Source organism: Uloborus diversus, chromosome 7 (assembly GCF_026930045.1).
Source record: "Uloborus diversus isolate 005 chromosome 7, Udiv.v.3.1, whole genome shotgun sequence".
NCBI lineage: Eukaryota > Metazoa > Arthropoda > Arachnida > Araneae > Uloboridae > Uloborus > Uloborus diversus.
In genome coordinates this window covers 91,934,850-91,958,690 of record NC_072737.1, presented here as the reverse complement: position 1 = coordinate 91,958,690, position 23,841 = coordinate 91,934,850, and the positions used below count along the sequence as shown (strand labels likewise).

General features: G+C 33.4%; 1 protein-coding gene across 1 annotated transcript in view; it reads left to right on the top strand.

Moving 5' to 3' along the window:
- The window catches only part of LOC129226613 (dipeptidyl peptidase 3-like), a 93,552-nt gene that overhangs the window by 59,914 nt on the left and 9,797 nt on the right, over positions 1-23,841 (top strand). The window contains exons 12-17 of the mRNA XM_054861242.1: positions 340-534; positions 3,132-3,235; positions 9,865-10,020; positions 10,093-10,217; positions 13,625-13,745; positions 19,002-19,181. Coding sequence (XP_054717217.1) covers positions 340-534; positions 3,132-3,235; positions 9,865-10,020; positions 10,093-10,217; positions 13,625-13,745; positions 19,002-19,181 — 881 coding nt within the window. The remainder of the gene's footprint in view (positions 1-339; positions 535-3,131; positions 3,236-9,864; positions 10,021-10,092; positions 10,218-13,624; positions 13,746-19,001; positions 19,182-23,841) is intronic.

Below are 23,841 nucleotides of genomic sequence, written 5' to 3'. Positions count from 1 at the left end.
CGGCCTGTATGTACAGTTCACGTGTAACAGGTACTGTCCTGAAGGAGCGCTATCTTCTGTGAGCTGCCGTCCCGAACAGGTTAAAAATTGCTTTTAAGACAACTTTGGCTACTGTATTCTTTTAGCTTTTTAAACTAATCCACTCATCTGGCCATTTAAACTAAAAATCAGTCTTTCACTGTCACGCCAATAATTTTTCCCTTAACCTCCTTTAAAGCATTTTCTTAGCAATACCTTTAAAGTGGTTTCATTAACATTTCAATGTGATACAATTCTTTGTTAAAGATTGTTATAAATAACTTGATTTTGAAATCATTCCATACTATGTTTACATTATAGGTTTTGTGGCTATGGTGAACAAACCAATGAGCGCAAAATTTAGTGAACTGGTAGAATCAGCAACCCGCCTTCTACCTCAGCTGCCGTGGCCACCTGCCTATGAGAAGGATGAGTTCCTACGGCCCGATTTCACTTCTCTTGATGTCCTTACTTTTGCGGGAAGTGGTGTGCCAGCTGGCATTTGTATTCCAAACTGTAAGCTAGAAATTTAGTCACAGGACTTGAACACATTGTAAAAATCACATAATTGCTTTAATAATTGGGGAAATAAAAGAAGTTTTTTTATTTTTCTTTTTTCCTTGCCAAGTATATTTCTTTCATTTGTGATACGCTATTTTTTATGTTTGTAAATGTTATCCAAATCTATATTCTACAAGGTTGAGTTATTTAAATCAACCCAATTTAAATCATAATTTAAACCAGTTTGGTGCCGATTATATTTTAGTGGACTGTAATATTTGGTTGATGAACCTTGACTCAATAGATTTTTCCTAATGAGCTTTAATAAACTTCAAAACACAAAATTATATACACTAATTTACATTTAAATGGTAATGGAATGTGGGTTTCAAAGGAAAACATATCAATGCCCACGTCAAAAATAAATGCCTTCTCTCTGAGGCGTCCGTTCATCAACTGACTCACTACGGCCGAGTGGCAAGCTCGCGCATGCGCAAACACAGTTGATTAAAAAAGAAAATCATCGATTTAAATCATAATTTTTAGGTTGAAAAGAAAGAATTTTTATCGGCTTACAAACCTGTTTGGATGTAGCATGTAGAGGTGAAAGTTGAATATAAAACTAGTCTTATCATGTGATGTGTACTGAAACAGAATGATCGATTGTTTAACCAAATAAATAAAAGACTGGTCTGTTCTGTTGAAGATTTGTGAGAGCACAGGTACAATATTTATAATATTGTTTACAATAAAGTGATTAGTATTGAACTGAAAAGAAATGCAGAAAATCTTTTAAAACAATAGGAACCTGTTGCTGTAGCTCCAGACTCTATTTAAAAAGAAGTGCTATTTCTGAGGCTGTGCATATTTGGAAAACTTTGGAAGTTAAACTTAAAACTGCAGATAATGATGAATCCAATTTAGCATTTTTTAAAGAAGCAATACAAGCAAATACTGGAAGCTTTCCATTTCTTAGCTCATCAAGTAGACCCCTGTTTGTGTGGGAAAATATGACCTATTTAGAGAGAAACGAATCTTTTGCATTTGCAAATGAAAAATACTAAGATGGTATTCATGTTCTCATGAAATTATCGTGAAAATCTGTTCCTTTCTTAGGAATTTCTTTTTAGTGAAAATATGCTTAGTAGTAAGATTTCCTCATTCAATTGGTGGAAAACTAATTTATTTCTCAAGTAAGAATGCTAATGGAAAAATTGATCACTTGAACCAGGTATTTAATTCTTGACTGCAAGGGCATCAACTGCTTCAATCAAGATTATTTTTCAACAAATGGATTAGGGCTATCTGAAGTTCGAAACAGACTTGGAAATGACAAAGCAGTTAAACTTGTTTTCAGTTTATCAATCATTCAGGTTAACCATTGTCACTAAATAAAAAAAATTAGTTGTACTATGTTGATAAAAAATAAAATTGTTGTAGTTGCCTAGCTGCTATTGTTGTGGTGTCTACTTCATCTTTCTAATAATTCTGTAGTTGAAGGAGTAAAATATCTAAATTAACATCAAGCATCTTATATAATTAAAAACTGAGCATATCTATGTATGTATCTATGTATCTAAATCCGAGTTACTTCTCCCGATCCCCAGTGTGAGACTTCCCGAACCCGAGTTACTTCTCTCGAACCCCAGAATACCTGAACCATCAGTCCAGGTATCGTTAGATTCGTAATTTTCCCGTTTTCACGTTTGGCTGTTTAACATAATCCTCTGATAATAATTAGCAGAGATATCAATTAAAAATTATTAATTATGACACTTAAATTTTGACATAAAATCCCTATTTTTCGAAGGCTTTCCTCCAGTCAAATTATTATTCAGTGCTTCATCTCAACTTTTTGTAATATTGCTTTTATTAAAATGTGTAGCATAAAGAAAATCATTGCGAGGAAAGATTTGTTGCCATTTTTTTTCTCGAATATGAACAAATAAAGTTTTCCTGTAATCGGGGGATTTAAATTGTTTACTTTTTGGTTATTTTTCCAGAATCTGCCACAAAATTTTCCTGATTTTTTAAATATTTTTTTTTATTCAAGCGGGATTGACGTGTTCATTAACACATGTGACTTGACAAAACTTTTATTTTTGAGGTGGACCATGCAAAGCCAGGCCTACGCAGGTAGTCCTTTATTTAAATTATGATATAGATAATTAAAACCATCCAAAAACCTTGTATTGTAAGTAATTATTTTCTGATGACTTGTGAGTTATTATTATATAATATTTACTTTTTAAATTTTATGTAAAAAATAAATTTTTGATTTAGGCATCTAACTTGAACAATTTAATTTGTTAGTAACACATATTATACTGAAATATATATAAATTAATATTATACTTAAATATGTTTAAATTTCAGAAGTTTTACTTAAATAAATCTGATTTGAATCAAAAAATTGGATTCAAATTTTAAAAACAAAATTGCAGTTTTTATAAACCCAGACCTTTTAGATATGTTAAATGTTTTTAAGCTTCATAATTGATATGTATGTACTAAAAGAAATATATGTTATGGGATTTCTTTTATTTAATGATAAATTTGGCTTTCAGATTTGATGTCCATTTCTGTTATTAAATTTTTAATTTTGTTTTCAGATAATGAAATTAGGCAGTCTGAAGGCTTTAAGAATGTTTCTCTGGGTAATGTAATCTCTGTATCCAGCAAAAAAACACCCAATTACCTGAGTAAAGAAGATCAGGTAAACATACAACACACTTGAGATTGTCCTAGTTATGCCCAATTGCTAAACATGATTTTTTTAAAATACACAATTATTGAATTTTTTAAATGTGTGGTTTGATGAACTATTTCATTTGACAATACAGTAGAACTTCATTTATGCACATCGAATTTTCATACTTAAAAAAAAAAACACACAAAGTTATGATAGCAAAAATATAACTACAGTTGGCTCTCTGTTTAACGACACTCTATTTAATGATTTTCTCTATTTAAAGACCGCTTTTCACGGGCCCAGATGCTCCACTGTAGTTTTAAAAGCAATTTTTTCAGGACAATTTTTTATGGTCCCTTGAAAGTCTTTAAACAGAGAGTCAGCTGTATAAATACCCCAAGCATTCACATTTATTTTTGTTAAATATGCAGCTTCTGCGTGAATTCTATATCGAACGTATGGTAATAAAGAGTATTAAATGTAAATTAAAAATATGTGTTGCGAGAAATGCTGTTCTCCTTAGAAGAAATAAATAGCCATTGTACAACGTGTCCTGGAAATAGGGAGGTAAAATACATGAAGAGAGAGAGAGAGAGAGATGTGTGTCAACTGTACCAACAGAAATATGGAAAACACCCACCAACAAGAACAAATATTTGCTTACTTGTGAACAAATTCAGACAAACCTCAAGCGTAGGAGATGAAAAACGGCCTAGACGACTAGTTGTATCCGACATTACCGGTATGTCTCAATTTGTTCCCAAGTAGCCTGATATTGGCCTGTGTTGATGGCTGTTTTTCTTATTCTCACCATTACAAATGCAGACTTACTAACAACTCCACTTTGAGTGAAGATTTTTATTTTTCAGTTCAAACTCCGCAACTCCGAGTCAAATCTACAAAACTCTGCTTTCTAAATTAGCATCGTTAAACTTCTGCAATCTTGATGTGCACATGTACTATGTAAGTTTTAATGTTATACGCTGAAAAACTCGCCAACTAATTTCCTATCACAGGGATTACAGCTCATCTTGTTATCCTATTTTCTAAGGAGGACACCTTTTTCTTTTAAAGATTTATTTCTTTCTTTTCCCTCTTGATTGTACAGTTTTTTAGATTGCCCTAATTTAAATCCTTTTGGATAACATTAAATACTGCAATATTTTGGAAAGTTGAAAGTTACTTAAGATAATCTAATTAAGTAACATGTGTTAAAAGTAGCTTTCAACTGTTCAAAGTATTAAAATTTTTACAAAATGCAAAACTGCTGAAATCTCAATCATGAGAGGCAATTTCCCTCGTCGTACGTGTTAAATTTGCTCTAAAAAGTAAAGTAAATCATTTTACAATTAAAAATAAAATAAGCTAATTTTCAGTAACATGTATTAAATAAATTTCCAACTGTCTAAAATATTAAACTACTGAGATGCAACAGGATTGATATTTTGAATACAGGAAGTAATTTTTCACAGGGTATGTGTTCAATGTTAGAATGTCTAACAAAAATGTGATTTAATATTTGAAATAAAAAATTAATTCATTATCAATAAGTAGTTATTTTATAACATACCAAGTATCTAAAAATGCATCATATGTGACAAAGTTATAAAATTATTTCTGTTTAATATGGCTAAAATAGTATTTTATTGCTTTGACAAACTGTATTAAAATTTTTAAAAGAAATAAATTGCCAAAACTTCTGCATGTGTTTGTTGAAAAGGAAGGAATTATACCACATACCGTATATACTCGCGTTTAGGTCGATTTCGCGTATAAGTTGACCCCCCGCTTTTTCAGAGAAAAAATCCAGAAAAATCTAAAACCCGCGTATAAGTCAACCCCCATACTTTCCAAAAACATCGCGAATTATTCTCAAAGAAATTTCAAAATAATGAACACATTTATTTGCAAATAAAATAGGAATTAAATAGGAAAACATTTCTAAAAGCCTTCAAACTCGGATTCTGAGTCGGACGCAAAAAAAAGTTCATTAAAATCACCGCGTCATCGTATACATCGGCGGCTGCAGAATCGTCAATGATATCAGAGTCTGAATCGCTGTCGGCACTATGGTCATTAAATATCAGTTCATCTTCTGTGCCATACAGTTCATTGCTTATGCAGCACTTTTTGAAGGATTTGATTACCAGGAGGCAGAAGTGCACACGTGCTTTGAAAAGATATGATTAAGCAAGTATGTTGCCACTCTTAAAACAAAAAAGTATAGCAGTTAATTATTTGAATGGCGTGACTGTTGACGATAAATATTTTCATACGTTTCACGATATTTGTTAATTGCTGATTTGATCCTTAATAAAGAGGAATAAAATTATCTTTACTTATGTGTATTATTTAGGTTTTTTTAGTTATTATTTTTGAATAAGTTTACTTTTTCACACGATCAACTTATCAGCAACTACCTGTAACCGCACATTGGCATTTCTCGTAGCTCCCCAGCTCTCGTTGATCGGAAAAAAAATTTCGGAAAATTTGACCCACATATAAGTCGACCCCCCCCCCCCCCTTTTTTTGATCTCATTTTTTGGACAAAATTTCTTCACTTATACGCGAGTATATACGGTACCTCACATTTTTACTTCCTTTTACAAAAAAAGAAGTATTGTATTCACGAAAAAATTTTCACTCAAACATCAGCCTTAATTTCCATTTTGCTCACCCCCAAATGAACGTTGAGATTTTTTCAACCCGACCACACATGAATATATGTCTAAGAACTTATAGACACCCGAAATATCCATTTTGATGATCCCCGAGTAAATTACAACAAGTTTTCTCGTGACTTCCGCTTGTGCTTATGTATGTTGCATACCTCAAGACCGGTATGTCCTAGAAAATTGAAATCTGGTATGTAGACTCCTAGTGGGGTCTAGTTGGGCACTTCTTTTTTTGGTTGGATTCAGATATTTCAAAGGGGGTCTTTTACACCTTTTTGGGGGAAATCAATGTCAATTTCAATGCAAACTCAAGTGGTGTTACAACTTGGAAACAGGAATGAAAATCTTCTGCAAATCAGCGATTTTCCCCGTTTTGTATTTTTTCTTTTACTTCCGTGGTTTTTAGGTTTTAAATTTTCCAAGATGACATATATCGGTCGCGTCATTGGTTGAGAAGACGTAGAACAATATATGGACAATGATGATACGATGTCGTTTACAATACAAAAAGTGGGAATCGTCATAATGCCGCGTACATACAATATTGCCACAATGCCGCGAAATCGATATAGAAAATATCGGTGTTAAATAATAACGACTCAATATCCTTTAGTTTGTCGGTACCATGGATGAAAATCTTCGGCGGATTTGCGATTTTCCATTTTTTGTATTTTTTCCATTTCCGGACCAAGGATTTTCAAGCGATCGATTGCGATCTTCCTGCCATGATTTTTGCTGACTCACACGTTCTTTCTAAGATAGAAAGAAGAGCTCTGAGTGGGGAGGAGGAAAGGCTTGAGAATGACGTAGCAATCGTCAGTGGTTACGCATTTTCAAAATCTGATTGCATCCACTTCCATAACACTCTCTCGCTTCTGTCTACTATGCCATCCTACCACTTAGACCTTTATAACTTTTTGTAGACTATTATTTTCAAAACTTCTTGTATTTTATTTATTGCTGAAGATTTGTACTCTTACTGTTTTGCCACACCCATTTCACAGTCACTTTCAAGTGGATCCGCGCAAAAAAACCCTCACCTCCCTCCTTTCCCGACCTTCCCATCAGGAGTTTTGCTAAGGCAATCTTTCTTTTTTGGGTAGAAAGAAAGAACTTGGAGGCTGTTGGGGGGGGGGGGAGAAATGCAGGAGAGTGTCGGTGCAGTCGTTAGATATAGCTTTTGAAATCCGACTGCATCCGCTTCTTTAACACTCAGTAATTTTTATCTGCTATGCCATTCTACTGCTTAGACATTAATACCTTTTTGTAGACTATTATTTTCAACCCTTCTTACATATTTTTCTCTGGAAGACTGCCAGGCCCATTCAAGATAACATCATTTGTCAGATTTAATTTTAATGCTTACTAGAGGTATAGCTCTCTAGATTTAGATATAATGAATTCTACTTTTTAAAATTATATTGTGCTATTTTATTATGATATGCATGTAAATAGAAATTAAAGATGCATATACTCTCCAAACATGACATAGCGTTAAAGCTGTTTTATTGATTTTAAAGTAATTATTTTTATGTTAATGCTTAAAATGACCATCAAATCTCAGAAAGTTTTAGATTGGTTTTAGTTTTTATTATTTGCTGCCCTAAAAAATTAAAAATGCTGCTCAAAACCACAGGTGCTCCTCAAATAGTTTCTCCAAGGTTGGCAACACTGATATTGTCATTTTGTAATTATGGTTTCGAATGATTCAGCTTGTATTGAGTGTTTAATTATATAGAAGTTTTATAGCATTTGATGTCACATTATAAAGTTTTAATTTCACTTAATTTGTGGGCTGAAAAATAAAACAAATTTTTTCTATTAATATTTAAAAGACTGCATAGTATCAATATATATGTATAATTTCACGTAATATTTTGAGAAAAAAAACTTTAGCTGCACAATTTTTCATCTTTTTTGACTTTGGGCTGTTTTTATCCCTGTGGCAAACACTTGGCGATATATCACCAAGCTTTTAGTTGCCAATTTAGCAACAAATTTGGTGTTTTTTTGTTTTTTTTAATTTGGTTTCAATTGGTTTGGTGGAAATATTTAGAGCGTTGACCATTAAATCTCATTAAAATTACCAATAATGAGAAAATTAATCTGTATAAAAAGTTTTTACTTCCTTTTACCAAAATACTTCCTTCCTTTTACCAAAAAGGAAGTATTGTATTCGCGAAAAAAATTTCACTCAAAAATCGGCCTTAATTTCCATTTTGCTCGCTCCTGAATGAATATTGAGTTTTTTTTCAATCCGACCACACGTGGATAAATGCCTAAGAATGTATAGACACCTGAAATATCCATTTTGACGATACTCGATTTAATTACAAAGAGTTTTCTCGTGACGTCTGTATGTACATATGTATGTGTCTATGTATCTCGCATAATTCAAGAACAGTATGTCCTAGAAAGTTGAGATTTGGTATGTTGACTCCTAGTGGGGTCTAATTGTGCACCTCCTTTTTTGTTTGCATTCGGATGCTCCAAAGGGGGGCCTTTCACACCTTTTTTGGGGGAAATCATTGTTAATTTCAATGCAAACTCAAGTGGTGTTACAATTTGGCAAACACTTGGCAATATATCTTCAAGATTTTGGTCGCCAAGTTTTGTCGGCAACTTGGTGACAAATTTGGCTTTTTTTTTCTTTTTTTTGGTTTCAATTTGGCCACTATTGGCAAAATTTAGAGAGTTAGCAATTGAATCACATTAAAATTGCCAATATTAGGAAAATAACTCTGTATAAAACATTTTTTTTTTTTGCTTCGGTTCGCAACGAACTTGGGATAAAAATATTTGAAGTGTTTTTTTGCTTACTCCAAGACCAAGGCACTATTATCATTAATTTAGCTTAAAAGGAAGTCATGTGATGCACACATCAGCTCGTTTATGGGAGTTGTGTACTACCAATGATATTTTTTCTGCACTACCCATTTTCAAAATTAGAAAGATCCTTTTTTTAGTAATTTTGCTAAAAAAACATTTAGTCGAAAGTTCAATGCAATTACAGAAGATTAAGAAATTAACCAAATTTAAAATAAAAAAAAATACATTCACTTTGCTTCACTAATGGTACTTTTTGGGCACTGCCCATCGTTGAAAACAAATTTTTTTTGACCCACCCTACTGCTATTGTCCGAGAAGAATGGTAAAAAGCTACATTTTTTTTTCAGTTCTTTTAATTTCCAAAGCTTTGTTAATTTCATTTGTACTTTATTTCAAAATCTAAGTATGTATTCAATTTTTTAATGATAGAAATGCCAGATTTCAGATTGGTAAATATCAGATTTATATTTATAAAAAAAATATTTTATTAAATGTAGCATATTTTAACAGAAAACAAAGCATTTTGTAGTTTATGAAAGTGATTAGTAAAAAAGACTTTTCTTTTGTCTCTTCCATCCCGTATAGAGTTTTTCAGTTGTGTTTATGTGTTTTCAGTTGTATGTACTTAAGTATAAAAATTTCAGTTGCAGTTTTTATAATTTTTTGTGCTTATTTAAAAACTCTAATCTGAAATGACTGCTTTGTATCTTCATTGCACCTTTAAAAGCAGTTATGTGTATTTGTACAAATTGTTAAGTTTTTTATTGTAAAATTTCAGTTCCCATTTTAATTTTATTGTGTTTAATGAAATGAATTCGCTTGGACGTATATTGTTACGATATTTCACTCATTTATTTTCAGATTGTGGTTTTAGAGGTGCAGTTTACATACATGAATTATGATTTTTTGTGTCAAAATTAATATGTGCTAGGTTTATGTAAAATTGCTCTGAAAAATGAGATTTTCTACAAAAGTGGGTTTTTGAGGCGCAAGGTGACCTAGCTTTTGATTTAAAAAGAAATGCGTTTGGCATTTATACCTGTTAAATAATTTTATTTCAAATGCTTTTGACACATTTATTTATTTATTTATTTATTTATTTTTTTATTTTTTGTGATAAACTCATTTTTCTTTTGCTTTGACTTTCAGGTGTTATTTGAAAAGTATCGAATTCCATCTTTTGAAGTTCATGTAGGTCTGCATGAGTTGTTGGGTCATGGAAGCGGCAAACTCTTTCAAAAGGAAAAATGTGGATCCTTCAACTTTGATGTAGAAAATGTCCTTCACAGTGAGACTTCACAAAAGGTAAAAAACTAAAAGGCATTTGAGTTAAACAGCATTTAAAAAAATTGACACTAATGGTTTTTGCTCCAAAAGATTTCTACTTGGTATGAAGTTGGAGACACCTATGATTCTATCTTTGGAGCTCTTGGTTCTTCCTATGAGGAATGTCGAGCTGATTGTGTTGGCTTGTATCTCTCTACAGTGCCTGAAGTGTTAAGGTGAGTACAGTGCCTTTTAATTCTGCAAGGAATTTCATCAAAAGCATTTATGTTGATTATAGCAAGACAACAGATTACTTGTCCTTTTAACAATCTTTCAGGGAGACCTTTGCTATTTCCACCATTGGGAAAGTTTATTTAGTAAGGTTTTCTTTTTTAAAATTTTATTTTGAACTAGGTATCTTTATTTTTCATTTTGAGGACATTGAAGATATATATAAATATGTACAGTATTTAAATCGAAGAAATATTTATTTTAAAGAAAATAATATGTAGGAAAGGATGCCCAGCTTCTTTGAGAATTTGGAAGAACGAAAGTGATTATCTTTATAAAAATATGTGATAGGAAATGATTGTTGTACTGTCCAACCACGGATTGCATGGAATTTTCAAACGCCCAGATAAGACGAATCTATGTGAATAAGGGGGAAAAGTAAAATTTTGATGCGCATATCCCGCTCATTTGAGTGAAACTCTGCTTCGAAAAAGCTGACATCGGTAAAAAAAAAGGATTTGTCCATTTTCCGCTGTAAAACGGATGTTCGTCTTTCTATAATCCGTGGTCAGACCGTACTTGAGAAGCTTTTTTTTGGCAATAAAACTATAGTTACCAGTAATAATGTACTAAACAACAAATATAATCTGGCTCACAATTGTTAATGTTTATTATGAGTCTACATCAAAACCAATTGAAAATAAGAGAATTGAACAATTGAAAAGCCAAAGTTGAAAAATTAAGCATCGAAGAAACAAGTTTACTTTTTGAAGCATCTTTGCTTGTTTGCAATTTTGCTTACAATGTGCATATAAAATAATTGAGTTTTGTAGTTTGTGTGTGTGTGCTAAATGCCAACAATAGTGAGCTGCATGCAATATATTGACATCCCGGTTATGTCATCCAAAGGCTGCAGTTTTGTCTTTGTTATGGACTCATCATTCCGAAATAGACAATAATGTAGCTGAAGACAGATGTCATCTCATACAAGCTGAGAATGCCGATCAATTGGTAGCTAGAGTTAGTTTAGCAGACCAGTGAGATTCCTCAGCAATGGTGCAGTTCAACTCTAATTAATTTACTGATTAATAGTGAGCTGAACTAAATTAAAATAAGAAATAAAATAAACAAAACACTATAAACAAGTCTACTGAAATAACATGAAATATTTTTTATCATTTCCTATTTATATCCAATGTAGATTCCCTCTCTAGATACATAAAACTTAGTGCTCTTTGCTTAGCATAACAGGTTTTGTTAATTCTGCAGAAGTGTTGCTTTTACTGTAGAATCCCGAAAACCCGACATGAGGTGGACCAAAAATTGGATGAGTTCAAAATGCTAGGTTATTGCAAATGTGTCGAGTCATTTGTGCAGAATTTTTGTCCTGCTATAATTTGGCCAAGTTTTCTGGATTCCATCTGATTATCCAGTGCCAAGTTCTCGAGAATGTATCTCATTTCTGTAGATTGTGTATTTTTATACATGCATACCTTTTCAGCTTCTTTGTTCATTCTTTAAAGGTATCACCTGTTGAAAATCTGTTACAATCATTAGTGTATGTTTTGAGCTTTTATGTCATTGTTTTCTACATTTAAAACATAATTTATTGCTTTGATTTTTTTTTCAATGCACAACTTTTAAATGCTCTGGACTCCATCTTTCACATTCTCTAAAATTTAACAAAATATGTTCAAGTTATAAGCAGGGCTACGGAGTCAGAAGGAAAATGGCCGACTCTGACTCGTGGATTTTGAAACATCCGACTCCGGCTATTTTTATTTATTTATTGATTATTATTTTTTTTTTTTTCAATTTTTCTCCCTCATGGAAAGGGGGAGAACCCCCTAAATACAGATTAAATATTAATTCCTTTGAATGAAAATGTCTCTCTGCATTTTATTGTAAACCTAAAATACATACCATGTTAGAAATTCAATTTGAAAATCAAATTTTCTAATAGTTATGATTTAAAAGGTGAGATTACTTAAAAATCCCATTTTTTAAAGAGTTGAAAATAACTAATATGCTCCCCTGTAATGTTTAACATATAGATGTTGATCAAATTGTGTGCTTTTAATTTTCGAAAGTTGTATCTTGGGAGGACAAAAGTTTTTTAGCTAAGTCAAAAAACCTTTCTGGAGAGGGGACAGTCCTCTCTGAGTGACGCCTATCTGGTGGGTATAACTAGGGGACAGCAGGCGTAAATAGCTATTACAGAAAATTTGATAAGCAATCAAGCAAGCTGGTTGCCAATCACAGTTATTTTCTTATTAGTAAACCTTTATATATAATGTAATTGAACCAAATGGTAGTCAGTTTTTAAAAAAAATGCAAGGAAAGTAAGTGAAAATTAAAGTAAAAAAGAAGCCGGAAGTTGGCCTGTTTGCTAAGGACTCCAATTCCGACTCCTTTACCTCAAAATCAGTCTGACTCCGACTCCACAGCCCTGGTTATAAATCAAGTCTTTTATTAAATGGCTCCATACTCATGATATATTTGATCATTTTCTGTTTGTATATGATGCCGTGAGAAGCAAAGGGATGCAAGTGGACATTTTCAAGTTTTGAGTAAAACACGTTTAAAAATTAGCTCTCATGTAGGTTTTCATTGAAATTTTTTTCTAAATCATGCTGTATAGCAGCAACTAAGAGGGTTACTAGTACCATCTCTTGCCCCAATGCAGAGGAGAGGTTCACCTACCACTTGTACTGAATACCTCCAAATTTTTAATTTTGCCACTTGCCTCCCTTTGCTTCTCACTGCCTCATATATATTTTTTATGTCCCAAAGCATATAAAAGAAATTTATTTGAAAATGCATTTTACAAGTTGTGAGGAACATAATCTTCTTCACTTGCTGTTTTATTTATAGCTTACTGTGGCCTTTATTTGTAGCCATGTCGTGTTATTAATGATGTTTAAAATACTGGTAAAAAGTCTCAGGTCAAAATTAGAGTAACATTGTTTGAAGGAAAGTACATTTGTATTTGGTCCCATAATATTTTTAAAAACTTAGTTTGAAACAATTTGTCCTAGTTTTTAAAAAGAAAAATAAATTAAAAAAAAAGTTTTTGTCAAAAATAATACTTGATGCCTTTAAAATGTTATAATACAATATTCTTAGCTATGGGGAGATTAAATATTGTTATGAAACTAGAAAATCCAAGAGGACCAGTGAAGCTCATCCTAGATTTTGAGCCTAATTCCTCCCAAATTTCTTCCTAATTGGCCACTGAATTTAATAATCTTCAAATAAGAAAGAATGTCTTTTTTTTTTAAATTGATACTTCTATCAATATTTTATTCATTATTTATGCTTCCTCCCCCCTCCCGCTTTCTTTATCAAAATGTGATGAATATCATCTTTATTGTGCATTTTTGTCATATCCAAATCTTTGCATTGTGCACAGGATTTTTGGACACACCGGAGAAGAAGCAGAGACAGTAACTTATGTAAACTGGCTGAGTGCATGTCGGAGCGGAATTGAATCCCTTCAGCTATATGAACCGGCAACAAAATCTTGGCTTCAGGTTGGTTTTTATGTTGTCATATTTATGTTTCAATAGTGATCTTCATTCATGCAAAGCACTAGCTGCTTTGGGGCAAAATTTGTTTTGAGGACAAAATGACAAAATGGTTGTGGAAGAAAACTGTCTTAGTTACACAGGGTTCCCACGGGTTCATTACAGTGCTCGATTTTAGTGAAATTTTTAAAAGGTTGCTTATTTTTGAATTGAAATTCTTAATTATTTTGACATGGTGCTTTATTAATTAATATATTAATTTATTTTAACAAATCCTAAAAAAGAGAAAATTTTCCATCTTTTTTTTTTCAGTCATCTCTCTCATTTTTCAACTTCAAAGTCCATTCTGTAATTTGTTTACCTAAATTTGAAATTTCAGTTACTTATTAAAGCAAACAGCATGTCTTTGCTTATGTTTTTTTTTTTGGGGGGGGGGGGGGATTCTCTGTTTGAAAATTGATATTTATTAAATATTTATGAAAGGTATTCTATTTTGTCTTTTTTTTTTTTTCAATTTCCTTCTGTTACCTCTTCAAAACTGGCCACATATATTTTGTTACTAAGGAAAATTACCAGTCTTTTCGAGTGCTTTGTTTGATCCCACAGTTATTTTGACAATATTTGGTAGCATTTTTGCCTTTTGGCTTAAATTTTGCATTTTTGCTATTAATAAGCTTTTTATTTCCAGTCCATATATTTTGTTGTATAATGTAATTGGCTATTTGTTACTTGGGATCTGTAGGACCAAATATAAATCACAATAATACCTTAAGTATGAAAATCTGACAATTTAAGTGGGGGAAACTTTATTCACGATGCTGTAGAGGTGAAGGAAAAATGGGGTGCTTTAAAGTACTTTATTTTGATTAAAGTGAAAAACTAACATAAATGAAGAATGAATTCTCAAGAAGCTACAGCAAATAGCATTTCAATGCTGCAATGGTGCCTCTTCGTCTGTATGAAAAGCTCACCACACAACCAGAAAATCGCAACGGAACTAACGTCAACTTCACACCAGTATTTATACCAATTGGGCCAACCAATAGGAAATAACGACAATAAACAACCAATCAGCAAACAACAGGCCGACCCTGGGGCATCCAGCAAGGGGGAGAAACAAACAACCAGAAGCCAGGAAACAAAAAGAGTGAGAGAAATCAAACAACCTGAAAAAGCATTAATAAAAAATGCTGAGCAAGCAAGTTCTTTATGTTTAGCATAATTTTCATATTCATTCAGCATAAAATAAGATCGGAAATATTTTATCATAGTGTAATATTATTTAACAAAAAGGAAAGGTATGATCCTCACTTTTGGCAACTGGTACTTGATTCTTTTGTAGCCATTTTCAATGAAATGATCCCCTACTAGTGATTGGTGACCGCTAATCTAGAGCTTTAACCCTGCAGCAGTTGTACTGTGAAAAAGATAATGAACATGGTATTGGAAAGTTATCTTTTTAATTCAGACTTTGAGATGTACTTGAGGTTTTGTGTTCACCCTGCGTGCTTTTAGTTTCAAGTAATTAGTGGACCCTTTAAGAAAATTTTAAAGACTAGTACTACTGTACAAAATGTTATTTGGCTATCCTCACATATATCCTAATAGTCTAAATCATTGATCAAGTAATGCTATGGTGTCACAGTGAAACTCACATCAGTGCACATTGCATGTGGGAGGGTATTATTTCATTGTTGGAGATCCTAAATTTCGGCCATTTTTATTTTAAGCAGTAGTGATTTCACTGAAATTTAATAGCTGTAAAGTAAAAAAAATAAAATTTGCCATTGATTCATGTAAAAATTATCATACTCTGATCAGTAGTTCCTGAAAAATTTTAAATGTTTTTAATTACATATATTTTAAATGAATTCTATTTTTAACAAAAACTAGTAAATTAAATCGATTGTATATCACAAGCCAGACACAAGTTGGTCACTAAGATACATCTTGGGGCTGATCTAGATCTTTCTTGTTACTGAAACAGAAATGATTAAGATGAAGTTCTGCCGTGGATTATTTATTGCAATTGCGATGATGCGCTTAAATAATATTTTTTGGGCAACATTGACAACAGGGCCGATCTTAGGGTGTCAGCCGCCCACGTGCAAAGACCTAATTTGCCGTCTTTCAACCCCTCAACAATAATTTGCGTATTTTGACTAATCTTTAACGTCTATATAAATCTTTCTTCAAATTTCTATACCAAGTTCTAATTAAAAAAAAAAAAAAAAGAATGAAGAACTTATAAAAACGTAGAAAAGTTTTATAGTAAGAAACTTCTTAGGTACAAATTATTTCTTTGAAGAAAATAATAGATACCAAAATTTACTAGTAGTAAAAGCGTATTTAGCGGAGGGGGGGGGGGATCAGGGGAGGAGGAATGCTCCGAGAAAATTATCAAAATTGGTGTGTAAAAAATAGTTTTAGTTAATCTTTGGTTGTGTTCGGTTGCAAGGACAAAAGAGTCGGGTATAGTTAAGGTGCATGGAGAAGTTTTCGAAATTGACGTCAAATATCGCAATTTTAGGAATTTTTTCGAGATTTCAGGGGAAATTGCTATTGGAGTTTTTTCTTAAAATTCTTTCAAAATTGAAATCAATTGGAAGCTATTTTTTGTGACCATAGCTTAGGAAGGATCGGCGTTCTTCCCGAAAATTTTCTGAAACTGAAGTTTTAAACACGCAATTTTGGTTTACCTTTATTGATGTTGCAAGAGGGAGGGCGATTCAGTCGCTTTTCGTCTTTCATCCAAAGTTTTCAAAAATGAAGTTTAAAATGCAAATTTAAGCTGTCTTTGGTGACGGTAGGGGATTTGGCTGCTTTCCTCCAGTAATTTCTCGGCACTATTGTTTCAAAAACCGATTTTTGGCTATATTTGAAAACGATAGGGGAAACATGAAAATATTCCGAACCGAAATATTTTTTGGAACTGAAATCTATTATAGGCTATTTTTGGGAAGGAAAGGTATTGGGGCTCTTTAGCAGACATTTTTAAATGCGCAATTTTATACTATCTTTGGTGTCATTAACGAAACTTGGAAGCTTCTCAGGATCTTTTGGATATTTTTCGATATTAATGTCTGAAAAATAAAACTATAGACTTTTGTCCACCACACTTCGACGGTTGATGGGTATGCCCGAGCGCCGTGAAAAGTTACATAAGCCTGGCAGTTCTCCTTCGGAATTGTTTAGAAATTGAAGTCTCAAAATCGTATTTTAAGCATCGTTTGATAACGATGGGACTAAGAGCGGGCGGGGGTTCAGTGTGCCCTCACGAACTGTTTTTTTTTTTTTTGAAACTGAAGTCAAATTCAGGCTAGTTTAGGCAGGAAGCTGTGGCTCCACGGAACCGTCTAAAAAGGAAATTTTGAGGTATATAGTGATTGCGTTGGAGAAAAGGGAGATTCGGGGTCCTTCCCTGAAAGTTCTTGAAACTGATGTTTGAAAAACGCAATTTTAGTTTGTTTTTTAATACGTTAAGTGAGAGGGGGTGGGATTAGGGGCTTCTCTATAGACGCTAATTGAGACTGTCTTTGGTAGTAATGTTTGTGAATGGATTTCAGGGTCCTCCATCGCAAAAATTACAAAAATGAAATCCGAAAAATGTCAAGCAATTTTTAATGACATTAGGAAGGACTGTACTCTGAAAACACATTTTGGATTTTGGAGCCAACATTTTTAGGTTATGTTTGGTTAAGTTAAGGTGGAAGGGGTGAATTAGAGACTTAATTGAGTCCTTAAGATCGATGGTTCAACCAGCAAAATTTTCTGAAATTAAAGTCCTAAAAAGGCTGTTTGAAGCCTTCTTTAGTCTCGTCAAGGAGGTCATGGCATCCTTTTAGATCTTCGTTTTGGACCACATTTAAATTTGCTTCCCGGGGCAAAAGCCCTGTCCTCCTATCTGATCTGAAACTGGGCAGTTCATTCGGGATTTAATTAGAAAAAATTGCCGTTAAAGGGGAAAATTACAAAATTTTAGTATATATTTGACTCTCAGGAGAGTTGCAATTTTTCACTTTCTCTCCGTGCATCCACGATTGTTGAGCACATAGGTTGTTGTTTGAAATGCTTGCGAGAGTATCTAATCAGTATAGCTTTTTTTTATAAATAAAATATGTCTTCATTGTTTAGGTCTATAAAAGCTTAGGGGTTAAACCATTAGTGGCCCTTCTCGGTGCTCCTTTTAGAAGGCACCCTTCCATGCTTCAGGAGGAGGCCATTTCCTCTCCCCTGTATCCGCGCCTGATTACCGGTTCTGCCACAAATTTTGCAACCAAATGAAGCATGTGTGTTAAGAATAGATATTAATGGACAATCAACCAACACAATGTTGCCTAACATTCTATTTTGCTTAAACGATGCTATGCTGTCGAGAAATCAACACATACTTTGATAATTGAACATTTAAAATTCAGCATATTTATTCAACTTATTATAAGTTATCTTGTGAGAAATTCTTGAGGAATTTTGCTTGATTAAAAGAACTATATGATGCGGCCTGCGGCTTCCCCTTGCTTTGACCGCCCGTGTGCGGCGCACACCCTGCACACCTGCTAAGATTGGCCCTGATTGACAAGAACAGCCTAGTACACAGTGCTTGTTCACAGTTTCAAGCGCAAGTCGACACGTTGAAGACATTGTTCAAATTACATAAAACTTTTTTTACAATTATTTTGACATAAAAGGAAAAATATAAGAGGGTGTGTGACTTGAAGAATGAACTTTTTTTTTCGGGACACCCTACTGTTCACTTTTGACAAGCATACAATTTCAAAACTAGTAAAATATTGAAGACTAACTTATTTATTGTAATACAAAGTGGTACCATAGTACATATATGAATATAAATAGCATATATAAGAGTTACTAGAGTAAATTTTTCTAAACCAGGATATCTTGAATTTTTTCTCTGTTCCGAAAGTTACGAGATATCGAGGTTGTACTGTATTTATTTACCAGTGCTATGAGTGTGCAAGTCCCAACCTATGTAAGCAGGTTAACAAACGTGTTTTATGCTCTCTTGAAAAGTAGTGGCTTACGTCAGCCTTTGAGGAAAGATATTTATTGGAACACATCAAATTTGATGCCCAATATTGTTGGTAAAAAAGCAATTTCCCCCCATTATACCATGACCGATTATTTTCTAGTTTAATAACTCGTATTGAAAAAAATATTTTTTAAACTGTTAAATGAGTAAATGTTATTATAAAACTATCTTAAATTCCTTTAGTGTGTAACTTGCTTTTAATTACCATACAGGCTCACTCTCAGGCATTGTATGTCATTCTTCGAGTCCTGCTTGAAGAAGCAGGAGACTTTGTTAAAATTGAGAGGCTTATTGGTGAGGATGGTGAGCCAGACTTGCTGCTGACAGTGGATCGGAGTAAGTTAGAGACAGTTGCAAAACCTGTCCTTGGTCACTTTCTCAAAAAGTTGCAGGTGAGGATACTCCGTTTTTATTTGTTTTAAATTGAAATTTAATAAAATTAGAATTGAGATGCTTTCATCAATGTTACTCTTTGTTCTTTAAAGCTGGAAGTACATATGTAAAATTTATTTATAGCTTTTTACTATACACTTCGTTCTATTCAAGAACACATAAGAAAGACTTCTTGACTATATTCTCAAAGTTTTGTAGAACATATATTATTGAAGCACTCTCTCAATATTTGCTGATATTTCTTAGATTATAGTAATGAAGTAGATTGCTTGATTTCAGTTAGATCAATTGGTTGGTTAAATTCAAAAAACTTTCCACCCCTAACTCATGAATGACATATGTAGAAGCTTAATGTAGTTTATCAAAAAATATTTTAAATGAAATTTTTATCTATGCAGTGTGTAATTCGGTATACGCCCAAAATGTCGCGGCCAAAAATGTCGCCAGTCCAAAATGTCGCCGGCCCAAAATGTCGCCAGTCCAAAATGTCGCCGGTCCAAAATGTCGCCGGCCCAAAATGTCGCCAGTCCAAAATGTCGCCGGTCCAAAATGTCGCCCGCCCAAAATTCGCTAGTTCAATTGGTACGAAAAATTTAAATGTACGTCGATGCTTTTCAGCATAAAAGTTGCGAAAGAATATTAATTGCCTTTCAAAGTAAGTTCCTTCAAAAATTCCAAACGTTTTCTCCTGTCTTAATTCGTAAACATCAGATTAATTCCAGAAAATTAATAGTTTTCAGAAAAACATACATTTTTCTGTATACTATTACAAACATAAACATGCGAAAGGCTGCTGCAACGGAATTCTCTTTCTCGTTTAATCTGATTAATAATAATACTCAAGATGTAACGCAAAGGATCAAGATGTAACGCAAGGATTCAGACAAAAAATTGGTATGGAAGTAAAACTAAACTGTTCTAAACGCGAATGAAAGAATAGTGAGGCGCAATGTGAATAGGGCAAGAGAATAGGCAGTTTGTATTTTTTGGTGTAATGAAGTGAAAACAAATAACTCCTTCACTCTAGCATATTATTACGGTAGCGACAGGTCAGTCATTTAGGGGATCAGGCGGAATGGCCCCCGACTTTGAATTTTTTTTTATATACAAGTGGAAGTGGTTTTTATAGCAATCCTATGAAATTTGCATTGGTTATACGCCCGTTATCCTCCCTCTCCCCTTTCACTGGAAAAATTCAAAATCAAGGGCCAGGGTGGAAATAAAGTAGAAAAGTATCTTAATGAAATTTAATTTTCTCATAGATTTTTTAACATCTCCCTAAGAACTGTAAAAAAAATAAAAATGTACCTTTTCAGTGAGATATATGTTGGTTAAAGTAAGATCAAAACTGTTCTGAGACTTTTTCTGGAAATGAAACTGAAGAAGTTTAACAAGACTGCTCGAGACCTTCCCCCGAGAGGACATTTGTATGTCCTTTGCGACTGGGATTTTGGGACAGCAAAACAAATGTTTAACAGAGATGACAGATTATTGCTGTGGGAACTCCCATGTCTTATGAGTAAAATTCAGAAATAACGTCGAAATGTTCACCGTCAAATCTTTTGAAATCAATGAAACCCGTAACTGCTAAAACAGGTGTCTTTCACTCAGATTTTTGAAAAACGACTCTACGTGATGACAAATATTGTATAAGAATGCAAACTCAGTTTTTATTTAACACCCACGCTAGTTAAAGTGCTACAAAAATGAGAGGAATGCACGGCTAATTTAGATTTTATTGATATCTTGCTCAACCTCTCATATTTAAATTCAGTATATCTTTCATTGTTTATTTAATTACACTGACTCACGTAAACGATTACGAAACTCAACTTAGAACGAAAATAAGGCTTGTTTTCGTTTAATTTCACTTGCATACTACATTTTTGTATGAATCCTCGCATTACTTCTTGAGATATAGCAGTCACATAAAACGATAAAAATTATTCGGTGATCCATCCTTTTGCGATGACTGAAGCAAAAAATAAATGAGCAACTCGCCCGTTAAGATATACCTGTAGACCAAATTTTGTCTTTACACTTGTACAGTAGACCCTCGTTTTACGCGGGTGATATGTTCCACGGAAATGCTGCGTAAATCGAAACCGCGTAAATTGAGACCTAATATTAGTGTCAAACTATGGATTAGGTTCCGTAGATAAAAAAATATTTCATTCTAGTGATGACTAATTGTATCATAAGTTTAATGTGTACTCATATCGATTTTTATGCATAATATGCAGAAAAAAACAAACTAATTTCGTGTTCTGTTTATGAAGAAGAGCTGGCTATGATAGTCTTTTGGTAGTCATTAAGAATTTTTCCTCTAATTCTTTGCGGAGCATTAACGCATCCATGATCACTTGCGTCATTTCCTTGATAGAATCTTCCTTTACTAACAAATAAGAAAGATGGTTTCTATTGTCTACGAATGGTTCAAAATTCTCAATGTGAGCGTTTTTGGTTGTGTGTCACCGGAGTCGGTATTCTCGTTGGTTTTGACCTCCTTTGTCACTCCTAAAAGCTCTTCTTCCAGTGAGTTCTGAACTGTGTGAGTTTAATCACTTTACTTCTGATGGAAAAAGCTCTGGAACCAATCGCATAAAATGTCTCCAAGGACCCAAGTTCGATTATTAGCACGCCAAAATGCAGTTAGTTACGAGTAATCTGCAATCTATAGGAGCTTGGGTTTTGAAAGAAAGGAAAATGTTACCTGTTTGCATTGCCGCATCTGCGTAAATAAAATAAAGGTGTCAAATCTTCAACCGCGTATAATCGAAACCGCGTAAAATAAACCCGCTGAAAACAAGGGTCTACTGTATTACTTTTTGAGATATATCAGTCACAGATAATAAAAAAGAAAGGGAAAAAAAAACATTCGATTGCTCCACCCTCTGGTGTTATTAGCCCCAAAATCTGTCCCCCTGCTGGCTCCTAACATTTTATTTAATTCCGTTCATCATTTTTTGAGCAATGAGTCACGCATATCGATGAAAACGTTCAGTTACTCCACTATCTTGAACGAATTGACGCAAAAAAACCACGCAGCCCTAAATCATGTATGGGTACTTGCGGGTATCGTTCGAATTCTTACTACAGGTTTTGACGTAGAATGGTCCCAAAAAATCGGTCACATACAAATGCACACTATTCTTGAAGAAAAGTTTAAAATAATTTATCGAACGTCAGAACTGAACGCCGTCAGAATGTTTTACAGTTGGTTGATAGCGAGTAACAAGAAATAAGATAACGTAATGCTTGTATTCTATTTGTTTGCTGTAAAAAAGGCCGAGAGTTGCGAATCAAAACGGAATAATCTTTTTAGAATTTATCAAGAAACTCAGTTAGTCCAGTCCCATTTTTAACCGAGACATTCATTAAAGGCAGTAATCATTCAAATTTGCAGTAATTTATTCTGCAAATTTGGTGTTAAACAGCATTTTTGTACATTTGCATTTTTCTTACCAACTGAATGAGCGAATTTTGGATCTACGACATTTTGGACAGGCGACATTTTGGCCCGGCGACATTTTGGATCGGCGACATTTTGAGCAGGCGACATTTTGGACAGGCGACGTTTCGGCCCGGCGACATTTTGAGCAGGCGACATTTTGAGCAGGCGACATTTCGGCCGGGCGACATTTTGGCCCGGCGACATTTCGGTGGCGACATTTTGACCCCAAACCGTGTAATTCACATGTTCTAACTTGCACTCAGACTTCAAGGCTGAAGCTGTGGTGTAGTTTTTTACAAGTTTTGGCTTGGTGTAAATTTTTAAATGTTAAAGAAATTCATTTATGTAGAAAAGAACCATCTTATATTGTTTATGACTTCTAAATTTAAATTTAAATTTCAAAAAAGAATTAAAATTGTATGTGAATTTTTGGCTATTAAAGTACTTCTGTACCAGATTTAAGTGACTTTTCAACCTAAGCTGGATTTGTATAAAGAATGTACTCAAAGAAATCCACATACATTGTGGGCGCGGCTTATATGAATCACGTTTGTTCTAAACAGTTTCGATTCAATAAAACGGCTGATTAATACGGCGACTAGTTCAATAAAGTTGTATTTTGTTCTGTTTCTAACGATTTGATTCATTAAAGCGTTTGATTCAATTAACCACTGATTCAATTAACCTGCATGTACTGTATAGATTAACTTGATTTTTTTTTGCCAATGATTTAGAAATGTGTCCTAAATTTACAAAAATAGATATTACTTATAAAAATATGTTTTTCTGGTTGTTTCTAATTTGATCCTGTACTGGTAAGGGTGTTTACAGGATGAAACAACATATATCCCTCTGCAAAAAATCTGATTGAAGCAGTTGACTGAAATTATTTTCTACACTTCTTATTTTATTGAAATCATAAATTTGTTACTTCTTATAACAAATGAATTAAAAAAAAATATTAAAAAAACTTTTTTTGGGGGGGGGGGGGGTGGACATGGATCTTTAAATAGAGTAGATGCGCCTTCTCCTCGCTATTCACCTCAGAACACACGTCAACATCCACCGTTGGACATCACGTGATACCCCTCACAAGAAACTCTCTCCCTTATAGAATCGCTTTTCGTCGCGATCATTTGCACAATTAAGGGAAATAAAAGTGGAATTCCAAAAAAAGTGGACACTTTGTCCGTGCCTGACAGCTC